The sequence below is a fragment of the Micromys minutus genome, assembly GCF_963924665.1.
Source record: "Micromys minutus genome assembly, chromosome: 10".
Lineage (NCBI taxonomy): Eukaryota > Metazoa > Chordata > Mammalia > Rodentia > Muridae > Micromys > Micromys minutus.
This window is the reverse complement of record NC_137979.1, coordinates 26,709,287-26,723,634: the sequence shown is the minus strand read 5'-3', so window position 1 is coordinate 26,723,634 and position 14,348 is coordinate 26,709,287. Positions and strand designations below refer to the sequence as shown.

Sequence of the window (14,348 nt, the reverse complement as noted above, 5' to 3'; positions counted from 1 at the left end):
TAAAAGCATATGCCATCCCACCTGGCTAATTTGTCTTTTTCAGGGTTTCATAACTCAGGATACCCTGGAACTTGAGATCCTCTTGACTTGTCTTCTAAGTGTAAAGGAATGTGCCACCATTCTAGGCTCCACTGAGCCAATCCAAGCAGGATAAAATTTAGGAAAGACAAAAGCAGAACTACCACACAAGCCAAATATTACAAATGTTGACCACTCCAATCCCAGAAAATAGGAGAAAAAATAGTCATTTTTGGACAGGCCAAACTCAGCTGTTTGGGAGGCTGAAGCTGAAGGATGGTAATGTCAAGGCCAGTTCAAGGCACCCTAGGCATATTATTGAGACCCTGTCTCAAAATATAACTGGATATAGTACCATGGTAGATCACTTGCCTAGGATGCACAAGGCCCTCAGTTCAATTCCTAATTGAGGCCTCCTCTTCCTTTTCTATACTAACGTGTTTTACAGGTATGAAATTTGTCTGACTATAACTTGATTAATATGGCTACAAATATACAAAAAACACTATTTTTTTCACCTGCTGACTTAAGAAATTACTAAACTAGGCTGGGCATACTGCCATACTCCCCCAGCACTCATGAGGCAGAAGCAGGAGGGTCTTGTGAGTTGTAGGCCAGCCTGGTCAATAGTGAGTTCTGGGACAGGGGCTCTTTAGAGACTGTCTCAATAAATTAATTAATTAATTAATTAAATGATGAGGGGAAAGGGAAAGAATACTAACAATTAAAATGAACAGTCTTGGCCTCAGCTTTAATTTTTCCTATAAAAACCCCTAAACAGTTCTGTTCTTGAAACAGCTTCTCACCTTTTCTAAGACCATTATTTAATCTATATAAATTGATTTCTATTCCCTATGGGGAAAGTAAAAGACACTTCAGGCACCAAGTTCCACCCAGCATGCAAAATACAAGAGAAAACCTACAACAGCAATAAGGAAGGCAGTTAAAAGGCCAACATTTACATAGTACCCAAAACTCAGGATTCCAATGCATTCTTCCACTACTCTTGGCATTTTCCTTAGTGAATACTACTATAATCAGTGACTATAATCAAATTTTGTTACACTAAAAAGACTGGGTTACCAGTCAACAGAGGAGTGTGATCACTTCCTTTGGCTGCCTTCTTCTGACTCCCTTTCTTATGCCAAATCACAGGAGTGCTTCCTATTTCCTTTCCTCATTAAGTGTCTGGGAACATAGTTACCACGGGGCTTTTCTAGAATCCTACAATTAATAACTAACAAGGCCAGGCTTTGGTCAAAAAATTCCTGATTATTCAAACCCTAAGTATGATTTAAAATGTCATTTATCTGGAAACTACAATCATGCTTGTAAATCCCTTTTTAAAATGACTTTTAGAAACAAATCAAAAAGCTTCCCCCCCACACTTTTTTGGGGATCTATCATATTTACATAAAGCCTAAATCACCAGTCTTCAAATGTAATTTCATGTTTCCTCTCAAGGACACAAGATTAAGGGGGGCCTCTTCTGGGAGGTAGAGCCAACTCTCCCGGTGGAAACACTGCAAACAAGGCTCACCTGGAAATGCATTAGTATTTCCCCATCCCACCTCCTCCACCTCCCAACAGGAGCCTAGTTCAGTACAAACTAAAACCTGCAAAACAAAATTTAGTTCAGCGTCTCTAAGTTGGAGGTTTTGAGGGCTGCTGCTCTACTTTCCAAATGCTGCAACAGTGACTCTGGCAAAGATGCTAGACTAGTTCAAAGGCCGCCACAGGAGAAACTGGCACTCAATGAAAGGGTCTGACCTAACATGAGAAGCAAATGGTTTAACTAACTTGGAAAAAAACATGAGGAACACTTAATTCCAAACTGGTCTCATCCGACTCTACCACTCCCAATATATTAAACCCACAGGACCCAGTCTTAGTGTTCATGCCTTTGATCTCAGCACACAGGGAGGCGGAGTCAGATGAATCTCTGAGTTCAGGACCAGTCTGATCTACATAATGTGTGTTTCAGAACAGTCAGAGTTATATAGCAATTAATTTAAAAAAAAAAAAAAATCACAGAAACCATGTGTAACTATTCATTTTTAAATACTAGTTTAAAGGCCTATTGCCTAACTCAAGCATCTAGTTACAAAATTATAATTTTGTAGCTAGACTACACACAGTAGATATGTCAATGAAATTCTCAAAAAAAAAAAAAAAGACTAAATTCAAATTAGCAGGAGCTAAGCTTCATCCTAAATTGAGAAAACACTCATCATGTACTAGGGCCTGGGTTCCATCACCTAGAGGAGGTGAGGGGGGTGTCAATTGAACAAAGAGTAGCCATAGAGATTTGTTCATAAAACCACTCACTTAAATTAGATAAAAGCAGAGCTGTGGTGCAGCGCGGTACTTGAGCATTTGTCTTGCCTGCATGCAACCCTGGGTTCGAGCCCCAATCATGTAACAATGAAATCATAAAACAGAAGAAAATCTACAATCTTCTAGTTCCCTAATTCAAAATCCCCAAGCCTCAACTGAGTGCTCAAAATAGGTAAAGATCCCCAAGCCAAGCAAGAACATGCATTCCAAACTTTGATTGTCAACCAAAAGTGTCACTAAACATTATCTGAATTAACTATTTCAACAGGTCTTTCCATGCTTCATAATGCTAAGTGTAAATAATAAATTCTTCAATTTTACAAACGGGTAAACTGAGGCACTAGCACTGCAAAGGGCAATCAGTACTAAGGAGTCCAGGCAAGCCTCGTCTCCTGTATTCTATCCATCAGAACTCCGTGCTTGTGAAGGCTGAGAAAAAAACGCAGGAACTTTGGGATATCCTGGGTAAGAACAAACGGAGCATGAGTGAGGTTCTGCACCTCCCCGGAAGAAGGCGAGGTTGAAAAGACCCCAAAACCCTCAACTCCAAGGTGTGTCGGCCTAAGGGAAGAAATCCAATCGCAGCATCTCAGCTTGCCTCCACTCAGGGATGGATGATCTGCAGTGATTTCCAAACACTCCACCCTCACCAAGGACTACTCTCCACCGCCGGCCCAGAGAAGCTGTCCGCTCCAGAGGCTTCTCCTTTGTGAGGCTCCACAGCCGCCGCCCCACACTGGGCCTCCGGGGAAAAGCCACCGCCCCCACCCGCCATATTTCTCTGAAAGGCGTCCGCGGTACGGCTCCTAGATTCCGCCCTCTTTCGAGCGACCGGTGCTGTTTCTCACATCACCCCACCCAATTGTCCTCCACACCCCGCCGCGATCCCGAAAGCTCCCGTGGGGATTGCACGCCGGGAGACGGCACCCGCCATCTCCTCCCCCTCCCCCGCCCGCGGACTCGCCCTCCCCCTCCAGCCGCCATTTTACAACCAACTCCTCCACCCTCCACCCCAGCCTGCTGGCTAGCGAGCGTCTGCAAGCTAAGGACACCGGAGGGGTCAAATTCCTGGGCCCGGAGACTCCCACCGCTCCAGGAGTCCGCAAGCCATTTCCTGGTTCTCGGCCCACGTCCCAAATCAGGCTCGGAGACGATGCCGCCATTTTGTCTCCGGTTCCCGGCCTCTGTGGGCGGCGGCGGAGGGTCCGAGACTTCCAGCCCCCCGACACCCCCTCAACTCACCGTCGTATCGCTCAGCCTGCTCTGCCAGCTTCGCCTGGTACACCAGATCCTCCCGATCATCCATAGCGGCAGCGGCTCCGGCAGGGTCTGCGCGACGGATGGAAGCGGATAGCGTCTCCGACTCTCTCAGCTTCTCGCTCCGCGTCCGAGCAGTAAAAATGGCGGCGCCTCAATCCGGGACTTCCGCCTGCGCACGCGGACAACTGCTCAGCTCTATGGCAACCGCTCCCTGGCAACTGGCGCGGGGGGGCGGGTCCGGGAGTTCGGCGCCAGAAAAGGCTGGAACCGACAGGACGGACGCCCCTCCTCCGTCGGCTCAGCGGGCGGCCCTGCGGCGAGGCGGGAACTGCGATTGAGACGGAGGGCGGCCCCTGGATCTGTTGGGAGCGAGGTCGGCCTAGACTGCGGGAGGGAAGTAAGCCAGGAGCCTGTGGGCGACAGAGCAGAGGCTTGATGGATTCTTGGTACGGCAGGCCTTCTTCATTGTGATCAACCTGCCCTATGCTCTCTAGCACATTTTTCTCATCCGTACGCCCTTTTCAGGTCCTTTTAACCCCTAGGTAAAGAACTGACAAATGAGAGAGCTTCACGCACCACCATCTCTCTTGCTGTACGCATTTTCTTCAGCCCCCAAGAGTATTTTATCTCTTTGGCCTATCGTAGACAGGACTTTTGTTAAGTCTGTTTTTGCCTCACGCGTTGGTGCGTGTGTTTAATCCTAGCACTGAGGAGGTAGAGGCAGGAGGATCGAGTTTAGATCCAGCCTCATCTACAAAGCAAATCCCAGTTTAGCCAGGGCTACATTGTGAAACCCCCATATCAAACACACACACACACACACAGAGAGAGAGAGAAAGAGAGAAGGTGGTCAACCAAAGTAACTAAAGGAATACCCTCACTCGAGGGGAAAAAAGAGACAAGAAAGTGGCTTGCCTCATTCGGAGTTCAAGGTGCACCTGAGTAAGGGCAAATGGACATTGAGTTAGAAATAAAAAATCCTCAATGGGAATTGCTTCACTTGCAGTGGCCATGCCTGTTCTGCTTCCTAATGGGTTTTCCCCATCACTTAATCTCTGCTCGCTGCGGGAAAAGGGCCTCAACATGAGTGTGAAATAAAAAGGTTGGGATCAAACTATGATAGGCCTGAGGTCAGAGCATCTGGGCTGAGAGGCTAGCATCTTAGTCTATGAACGGACAGGAATTGTTTTGACCCCAGAGCCTCCAGCATGTGCTTTACCAGTGAGTTATAGCCCTAGCTGGGTAAGCTGTGTTCTGTTGATTCTGAGTGGAAGGTAACATCATATTTAAGAAAAGTATTACATATTTGCTGAAATGATGATTCATGCCTATAATTCCAGCACTGTGGAACCAGAGACAAGGATTGCCACAAGTTCCAGGCCAACCTGGACCAAAAATACCCTACCTCAAAACACACACAGAAAAAGAAAGGAGATTGCAGTGAGAGTTTTGGTTTCTTTCAAAACCAAGATGTTATGTGAATATGTTTGTGTTAATCCCAGGTGTGGGATCAGAGGCTGCTTCACAGCCGGTGATTGATTTCCCTTGTGTACTAGCAGTTGTGTGGTTTTGCTAGCCATAGAGAGTTTATGTTTGGAATTCTGGAGACTCTGGAGAAGGGAGAAATAAATGCCCGAGTCCAGAGGGGGATGAGGGCACTCCGGGGAAGAAGGCTGCTGCTCCCCTGCTGCTCCTTGCCGCTGCTGTTGCAGTTTGTCAAATAGTCATAAGCAAAGAGACAAGAAGTTGGAGATACCCTGAGGACAAAGATTGGAATTCCCCCAAGGAACCCAATGCCCCGGTGAGCAGGAAGCAGCCTTTAGAGGTCTAGTGTTGGGGCTTAGAAAGGATTAGGGTAGAATAGGTTTGGAAGGAAGGTAGAGTTATAAGAAAAACGGAAATTAGACAAAAAAATGCCAACAGGAGAAAGAAAACATTGTATAGCAGTAAGGAACAAGAATGGTCATATTACAAAATATAACCAAAGGTTATCAATAATAGCCTCTGGACAGAGAGGAAAGGACAGACCAGAATAGCATCACAGAGAAGCCACAAGACTCTGGAGCTTGACCAGCTATAGAAAATAAAACTTGATTTCCCATCTTCCCACCCTGGCAAAGGAATGAGGAACAGTACCCGTAACTAAAGAAATACAGAGCTGAATATGGTGACTCACACTTATAATCCAGCACTGAGAGGCTGAGGCAGGAGGAATACCATGAGCTTGAAGCCAGCCTTGGTTACATAGTTCCAGTTCCAGACCAGTCCCATTAAGAGGATAAGACTATGTATAGCAAACAGGAAGGCCAGGGGTGGGGGCAGAGGCAGTTGGACCTCTTGAGTTCCAGACCAAGTTACAAAGCAAGTTTCAGGACACCCAGAGCTACACTGTGACCTCTCTCAAAAAATACACACCAAAACAATAACAATAAAAAATAAACAGGAATCCAGGAAGAGTTGCTGACTGATAGGATACAGAGAAAAACATGAGCTATTTAAGCACATGATGGTTCTTAGATTCTCCAAGCATTAGGCAGGTAGAATAGCAAACATGAAGTTGAAATGGGAGACTGATAAACCTGGCATGGTGGTACGTACCTGTAATCCCAGCACAGAAGACACTGGGGCAGGAAGATTGGGAGTTCAAAGCCACTCTTGGCTACACATAAGTGCAAACCCTCCTGGGTATTGAGCAGAGAAGCATTTTCACAGAAATCAAGATGTTGTAGTATGCTATATCTCTTGGGTTTCATTAGCTGTAATCAGGTTGGTTTTGCTTTTTTTAAGATTTTTTTACTGTAATAATGACAGGGATTTTGCATGTAGGTAGGTTTGTGCATGGTGTGTGTGATGTGCCCTTGGAGACCAGAAGAGGGCTTCCTTGGACCCCTGGAACTGGAGTTAACAGATGGTTGTGAGCCACCATGCATGTGTTGTAAACTGAACCCAGGTTCTCTGTAAGAGCAACCAGAGTTCTTAACTGCTGACCCATCTCTTTATTTCCTCTAATTCGTATTTAAAAGTCAGATGGAAGAAGCAACTGAAGTTCTACAAACCCTGACACTGCTTTGAGGCAGCACTTACTGTGTGTTACATAATTCTGAACATGAGTGTAAAGGAGACTTTACAACCTATTGGAAATCATTTAGGGTGGGCTGGAAAGATGGCTCAGCAGTTAAGAGCACTGGCTGCTCTTCCAGAGGTCCTGAGTTCAAATGCCAGCAACCACATGGTGGCTCACAACCATCTGGAATGAGATCTGATGCCCTCTTCTGGTGTGTCTGAAGACAGCTACAGTGTATTTATGTGTAATAAATAAATCTAAAAACAAAAAAGAAGAAGAAAATCATTTAGGGTAATCACTGCATTAGGTTACATATTTAAACATTTAACCCAGATTTATTTAATATGCACAGAAGCTGTGACTGTAGCTCATTTGGTAGAATTCTTGCCTAATATGCTAGATAGTTTTATGTCAACTTGACAGAAACTAAACACATCTGAAAGGAAAGAACCTCAATTTAAAAAATGTTCCAAAAGAACAGTTAAAGCAAACCTGTGGGGCATTTGCTTAAAATTGGTGATTGATGGGGCAGGGCCCAGCCCACTGTGGGTGGTGCTGTTCCTGGGCTGTGGTTCTGGGTTCTAAAAGAACAAGAATGTAAGCAGCACCCCTCCAAGGCTTCTGCATCAGCTCCTGCCTCCAGGTTCCTGCCCTGCTTGAATTCCTGTTCTGTTTTCTTTTGATGACTATGATGTAGAAGCATAAACTAGATAAACCCTTTCCTCCTGGAGTTTCTCAGTGTTCCATCACTAACACTAACACTATAAGACACCTAGTATGCACAAAGCCCTGGTCCATCCACCCATGCAGAAGATAACCATAGTTAATCCCAGCTTGTGGGAGATATAAGCAAGGATATTCTTACCAATTGGAGGCTAGCCTGGTGTATATGACCAGTTCCAGGCCAGTTAGGGTTACAGAGTTAGACCCTGAAGCAAAACAAAAACAAATAAAACACCATGGTAGTATAGGCTTATGATTCCATACTCTGGAAGTGGAGATAGGAAGGTAAGAAGTTCATCTTAGAATATGTGTTAAATTTGAAGGCTAGAGAGATGGCTCAGTGGTCAAGAGCACTGACTGCTCTTCCAGAGGTCCTGAATTCAATTTCCAGCAACCATATGGTGGCTCACAACCATCTGTAGTGAGATATGATGCCCTCTTCTGGTGTCTGAAGACAGCTACAGTGTATATAATAAAGACATTTTTAATTTTAAAAAAAGTTTGAGTTCAGCCTGGGCAACAGAAGACACTGTCTGAGAGAGAGAGAGAGAGAGAGAGAGAGAGAGAAAGGTAGGGGCTGGTGAAGTCACTCAGCAGATAGATGTCTGGTCTTCACACACTTTATTGCCAGCATTGTATGTATGCATTTCTCCAAACTTGCTACATATCAAAGGATGACAAAATCCCAATCCTCTGGAGTATAGGTGTGCATCAACCACCACGTGCAGTTTTAAGCACTGCTGGGGACTGAACCTAGGACTTAGTGGATGTTAGACAAGCATCCTATCAACTAAGCTGCATCGCCAGCCCCAGTTTTGTGTTTCAACTTCTAACTTAAGCTGTTTGAGGTGCACAATTCGTGCCCTCCTCTGAGTTACCCCTCCTCAGCTCCTAAAGAATTGGCCTCATGTTGTGCTTTGCCTGAGTGACTCCATTTTACAAAGCAATACTTAGCACCACTGTGAGAGTAAGTGCAGAAACAGTATGACTGACTTACATGCCTACACTGCCCAGGACCAAACAGTAAAAAGGTGAGGCACCTTTAACCTCAGGGTATGAATTTAATCCCAGCACTTGGGAGGCAGAGGCAGGTAGATCTTCATAAGTTCAAAGCCATCCTGGTCTACATAACTAATACCAGGACAGTCAAGGCTACACAGAGATACCCTGTCTCGATAAACAAAACAGAAAAAAACCACTTATAAACCTATCAAAGTGGTAAACATAAGAGTACCTGAACACATTAAAGCCACAGAACTGAGAACATAGCTTCCAAGTAGAGCATTTGCCAAGCATGCATAAGAAGGCCTAGGTTCCACCCACAGCACCACAAAAATAAACAAAATAGGGGCTGGAGGCATGGCTCAGCAGTTAGGAGCACTGGCTGCTCTTCCTAAGGTCCTGAGTTCAATTCCCAGCAACTACATGGTGGCTCACAACCATCTGTAATGGGGTCCTGTGCCCTCTTCTGATGTGTCTGAAGACAGTGACAGTGTACTCAAATACATAAAATATTTAAAAATAAATAAAAACAATAACTAGGGATCTCAGCAGTTAGGAGCACTGGCTGCTCTTCCAGAGGTCCTGAGTTCAATTCCCAGCAACTACATGGTGGATCACAACTATCTGTAACGGGATCCGATACCTTCTTCTGGTGTGTCTGAAGACTCTCTCCTCCAGCTGAGCAAGATGTCCAATGGAAAGAAGGCCAATGAGAAGAAGGTGCCCCCAGCCCCCATCCCTGTCAAGAAGCAGGAGGCCAAAAAGGTGGTCAATCCTTTGTTTGAGAAAAGGCCCAAGAACTTTGGCATTGAGCAGGACATCCAGCCCAAAAGAGATCTAACACACTTCCTTCATCAAATAGCCATACTACATCAGGCTGCATCGGCAAAGAGCCATACTCTATAATCGGCTCAAAGTACCTCCAGCCATTAACCAGTTCACCCAGGCCCTGGACAGGCAAACAGCTACTCAGCTGCTTAAGCTTGCCCACAAGTGCAGGCCAGAGACAAAGCAAGAGAAGAAGCAAAGGCTATGCCAGGCCTGAGAAGAATGCTGCAGACAAAGGGGACATCCCAACTAAAAGACCACCTGTCCTCCGAGCAGGAGTCAATACAGTCACCACCTTGGTGGAGAACAAGAAGGCTCAGTTGGTGGTGATTGCCCATGATGTAGACTCCATTGAGCTAGTGTTTTTTTCTGCCTACTCTGTATTGAAAGATGGGGGTGCCCTACTGCATGATCAAGAGAAAGATCAGGTTGGGGCACCTGGTCCAGAGGAAGGCATGCACCACTGTTAACTTCACACAGATTAACTCAGAAGACAAGGGTGCTCTGGCTAAACTGGTGGAAGCTATTAGGACCAATTATGACAGATACAACGTGATCCATTGCCACTGGGGAGGCAACGATCTGGGTCCTAAGTCTGTGGTTCACATTGCCAAGCTGGAAAAAGCAAAGGCTAAAGAACTCGCCACTAAACTGGGTTAAATGTACACTAAGTTTTCTGTATATAAATATAATTACAAAAACTTTGAAAATAAATAAACCAAAAGAATTTTTAAAAAAAGTAAGAAAAATTAGGCCTAAACACTTAACAAATACATCAGACCAAGTTAGGGTACAACACCCTCATCTGGACCCCATAAAAAGGGGAATACCTAAAATTATGATCTTCATGGTCCTACAGCCTTGTCACCTGTACCCCAAGAGACTGGCAAGTGGGAAATTGAAGACTGGTCTACATGAGGAAAATATGCATGGGTGTGTTGTTGTGACAGGGTCTCACTATGTAGCCCTGACTGTTCTGAAGTTCACACTGTAGACCAGAGTAGCCTCAAATTCTCAGAGATTCCCCTTTGCCTCTGCCTCTCAAGTATTAGGACTGATTACAGGTGTGCATTACCATGCATCTTTTTATTTTGAAGGTTTATTCTTATTTTCTTTTGAGATGGTGTCTCACTATGTGGTCCTGCTTGTCTGAACTCAATTTGTTGACCAGGCTAGCCTTGAACTCACAAAGATTTGGTTGAACTTGAAGCCAGGTGTGGTGCTACACATGTGTACTCCCAGCATTTAGGAGGCTGTGGCACAATGATCTACAATTGAGTCTAACAAGACCCCCATATGAATTTTTAAGATAGAGCTTGGAGTATAGTTTAATAAAAGAATGCTTGTCCAACATGAACAAGGTCTTGAGTTCAATCCTAAGGAAAGCAGAGTTTTGTTTTGTTTTTTATTAAAATATATTTTTCAGGGATCTGGAGATATGACTCACTGACTGCTCTTCCAGAGGTCCTGAGTTCAAATCCCAGCAACCACGTGGTGGCTCACAGCCATCTGTCATGGGATCTGATGCCCTCTTCTGGTGTGTCTGAAGACAGCTACAGTCTGTGTGCGTATATATGTATGTATGTATGTGTATATATACACACATACACATATATATATACATATGTGTATGTATGTATATTTATGTGTGTGTGTATATATATATGAAATATATGAAATCTTTAACAAAAGAAAAGATTTATTTTTAGGGCCAGGCCTTTAATCCCAGTCTACATAGTGAGTTTTAGGGCAGCTAGGGATATATAAAGAAATCCTATGTCAAAAAATTAGATAAATAAGTACTATCACTAATCCCAGTACTGGAGAAGTAGACATAGGGGACTGTTCCGAATACAAGACCAGTTTGATTTAGACAGCAAGTCCCAAACAGCCACCACTGAACCAGGTTGTGTCTAAAGGTAAAAAAGAAAAGAGGAAAAAAAATGGTCTTAGGTACAGTCCCATAATCATATGAGATACATTTTAAACTTCCTAAATTGTCTTTGAAGGAGCTGATAGCACAGGCTGTTGGTAAACAGCCTCTGGAAAACGAAATAGAAATGTGGCCTTCACAGTGACTCAGTAATTGTACTCTTGGGAATGTGGACTAAAAATAACTCATCCCATCAAGACTCACCAACATACTTTGTAAGATTTTCCTCTTGCTGTAACTAATTCCCACCACCTTTGAGATACAAAACAACCCACATTTATCACCTTCAAATTCTGGGAGAAGACTACTCAAGTCACACTGCCAGAGGCCCTGAGGAAGCACCCCTTCCTTCCCTTCCCTCTTTAAAGTTGGCATTTGTTTCTGGGCTTCCTCAATCTTTAAGGCATCTGATGGCACATCTAGTACCATTAGCTTCATTGTTGTTTCTGATACAGGATCTCGAAATGTATCTGGCTGTCCTGCAAGTCACTCTGTAGACCACAGAAATCTGCTTGTCTCTGACTCCCAGTTGCTGGATTAAAGGTGTGCTCAGCTTTGTAACTAATTTTTTCAAACCTTACTTTTAACAATGTAACAATTTGGGGCTGGAGAAATGGCTCAGCAGTTAAGAGCACTGACTTCCAGAGGTCCCAGTTCAAATCCCAGCAACCACATGGTAGCTCACAACCATCTGTAACAGAATCTGATACCCTCTTCTGGTGTGTCTTAAGAGAGCAACAGTGTACTCACATATTTGAAATAAAATAAATAAATCTAAAAAAAAAAAAACAAAACAATGTAACAATTTTTTCAAACCTTCCTTTTTCTTCTCTCAGGGAAATGAAGCTCGGTAGAGACCCACAAGTGAGACTCACGAGCATTGCACAGTTAGCTGTACCAACAAGCCAAGCTCTGTCTCTGTCACTCTGTGGAGTCCTGGTTACACCCTCCAAACATGGAGTGTCCTCCACGTGCCGAGCCTTAGCACGTGCATTCAATCAGCCCGAGTCAGGCTGAAGCACTCCATATCCTGGTGAATTTCTCTCTATGGAGTCCTGACAGATGCAGCTCAACCACACAATGTTAAGATGAACCAATACATGTGTGTTTGTTAGCATAGAGTCCTTCATCACATGTCTTTTCCACGTGATTGCTTTAGCAGAACATCCTCTCTCCTGGGTCTGCTTCAGTGAAATGTTCATTCACAAGTCTGCCTTACCTTTCACACCCGTGTCCACTTTAACAAAAAATTCCTTTACATGCTTGCTCAGCAAAACACCATCCAACAGACTTTCCAAAGAACCCTTAAGTTTCCACTTCACAGCTTCACTAGTTTTTATTTATTTACACATTCATTCATACATTCTTTTTGGGGTTGGTTTGTGTTTTTGAGACAGGGTTTCTCTGTGCAGCCCTAGCTGTCCTGGAACTATGTAGACCAGGCTGGTCTTGAACTCAGAGATCTGCCTGCCTCTGCATTAAGGCATGAGCCACCATGCTCAATTGAATTGTTAGTTTTATTTTGTTTGAGGCAGGGTTTCTCTGTGTAGCCAAAAGTAGAGATTCACTTGCCTTTGCCTCTTGGGTGCTGGGATTAAAAATGTGAGCCACCAGCAACCACTAAAGGATTAACTTTTTAATCACATGTGTCTGAGTGTGATGGAGGTGTGCACATGATTGTAGGTGCCCAAAAATGTCAGTTGCCCTGGAGCTGTTGTGAGCCACCTGATGTGGGTCCGAGGAACTGAACTCAGGACCTCTGGAAGAGCAGTGCATGCTCTCCACCGCTGAGCCATCTCTCCAGCCCCATTCCATTTACTTGTTTACATTTTATTATCTGTATGTACATGTGCATTTGGGTACATGGATTTGCAGTATTCAACATGGAGGGATAAGAAACACATTTTCTTTCCGCTCTGTGTACCAGAATGAGAACACCTTTCATTCTGGTGCCCTGGAGGCAGAGCAGACAGTCTCTGTAAATTTGAAACCAGCCAGGGACATGTGAGATCCTGCCTGCACAGGGAAAGGGGGTGGAGGAATGCCTCGGGAATTAAGAGCACTGTGTTCTTCTAGAAGATCCGGGAAAAGTTCCCAGCATTCACATGGTGGTTCACAACTATCTGTAACTCCAGTTCCAAGGGACCCAAAGTCGTTGTTTCCAAGAGCCATGCATGTGCATTGTACACACATCCATACGGCCAGGCTAAACAGTCACACATAAAATTAAGTATCTTTTCCTTTTCACACCAAACATCTCAGGTCAGTAAGTACTTTTACCTGCTGAGTCATTTGTAGGTCCCTACTTACCAACAGAACCACAGGAGCTCTCCCACTGTCAGCACATATGACAGGTTAGTGTGGCACACAGTCCACAGCTGAGTGAGAACTCAGGACAGTTTGTCTCCAGCAGAAGCAGGGGGCATCTCAGCACTATCCAAGCCAACAGAAAAGCTTTCTTTCAATTTAGTTTCCTGTCACTGGGTCCCAAACTCAAAGCTTGTAGACACTTTTTCTTTCTTTCTTTCTTTTTTTTTTTTTAAAGAAATATTTAGGGCTGGAGAGATGGCTCAGCAGTTAAGAGCACTGACTGCTCTTCAGGTGTGTAAAGACAGTTACATAATTCTTTTATATGTTTTTTCTTTTTTAAAAAAATAAGATTTATTTTTAAAAATAAGTTTATGAGTACATTGTCACCATCTTCAGACACACAGAAGCGGGCACCGGATCCCATTACAGACGGTTGTGAGCCACCATGTGGTTACTGGAAATCGAACTCAGGACCAACCACTAAACCATCTCTCCAGCCCCAGTACATGTATCTTTACCTTTAAAGATTTTTCTTTTTTTTCAAAATGTTAAGCTTTTATTTACAAAGCTTTTCCTTGTTGTACAGAAGGTAAAAATGTTGCTGGCAGCCAGGACAGGCAACTCACCAACCACAGCCATCACGATACAGCAGGTGTCTTACAGGAAAACCTAATGTTTGTTTACAGTTTTGTTGGGGCAAAGTCCCCAGGCTTGGTGGTGGATTACCAAGGGTGGATTACCAAGGGACTAAAAGGAGGAAGGAGGAATGTCGAGGAAACTTTCTTTGGCACTTTGGGTGGGGGTGTCCTAGGGTTTGGATCACAGCCGCCTTTTGAAAGCAGCTACCAAACCCACCAGAAGTCCAACCAATAC

The 14,348-nt window shown here is 44.3% G+C and overlaps 1 protein-coding gene across 2 annotated transcripts in view; it reads right to left on the bottom strand.

The window, feature by feature from the left end:
- YWHAE (tyrosine 3-monooxygenase/tryptophan 5-monooxygenase activation protein epsilon) overlaps positions 1 to 3,770 on the bottom strand; it is a 32,976-nt gene extending 29,206 nt beyond the window's left edge. For both annotated transcript variants that reach the window (XM_080923761.1, XM_080923762.1), the window contains exon 1: positions 3,598 to 3,770. In XM_080923761.1, the coding sequence (XP_080779887.1) occupies positions 3,598 to 3,661 (64 nt within the window). In that variant the 5' untranslated portion in view covers positions 3,662 to 3,770. The remainder of the gene's footprint in view (positions 1 to 3,597) is intronic.
- Between the last annotated feature and the right edge of the window lie 10,578 nt (positions 3,771 to 14,348).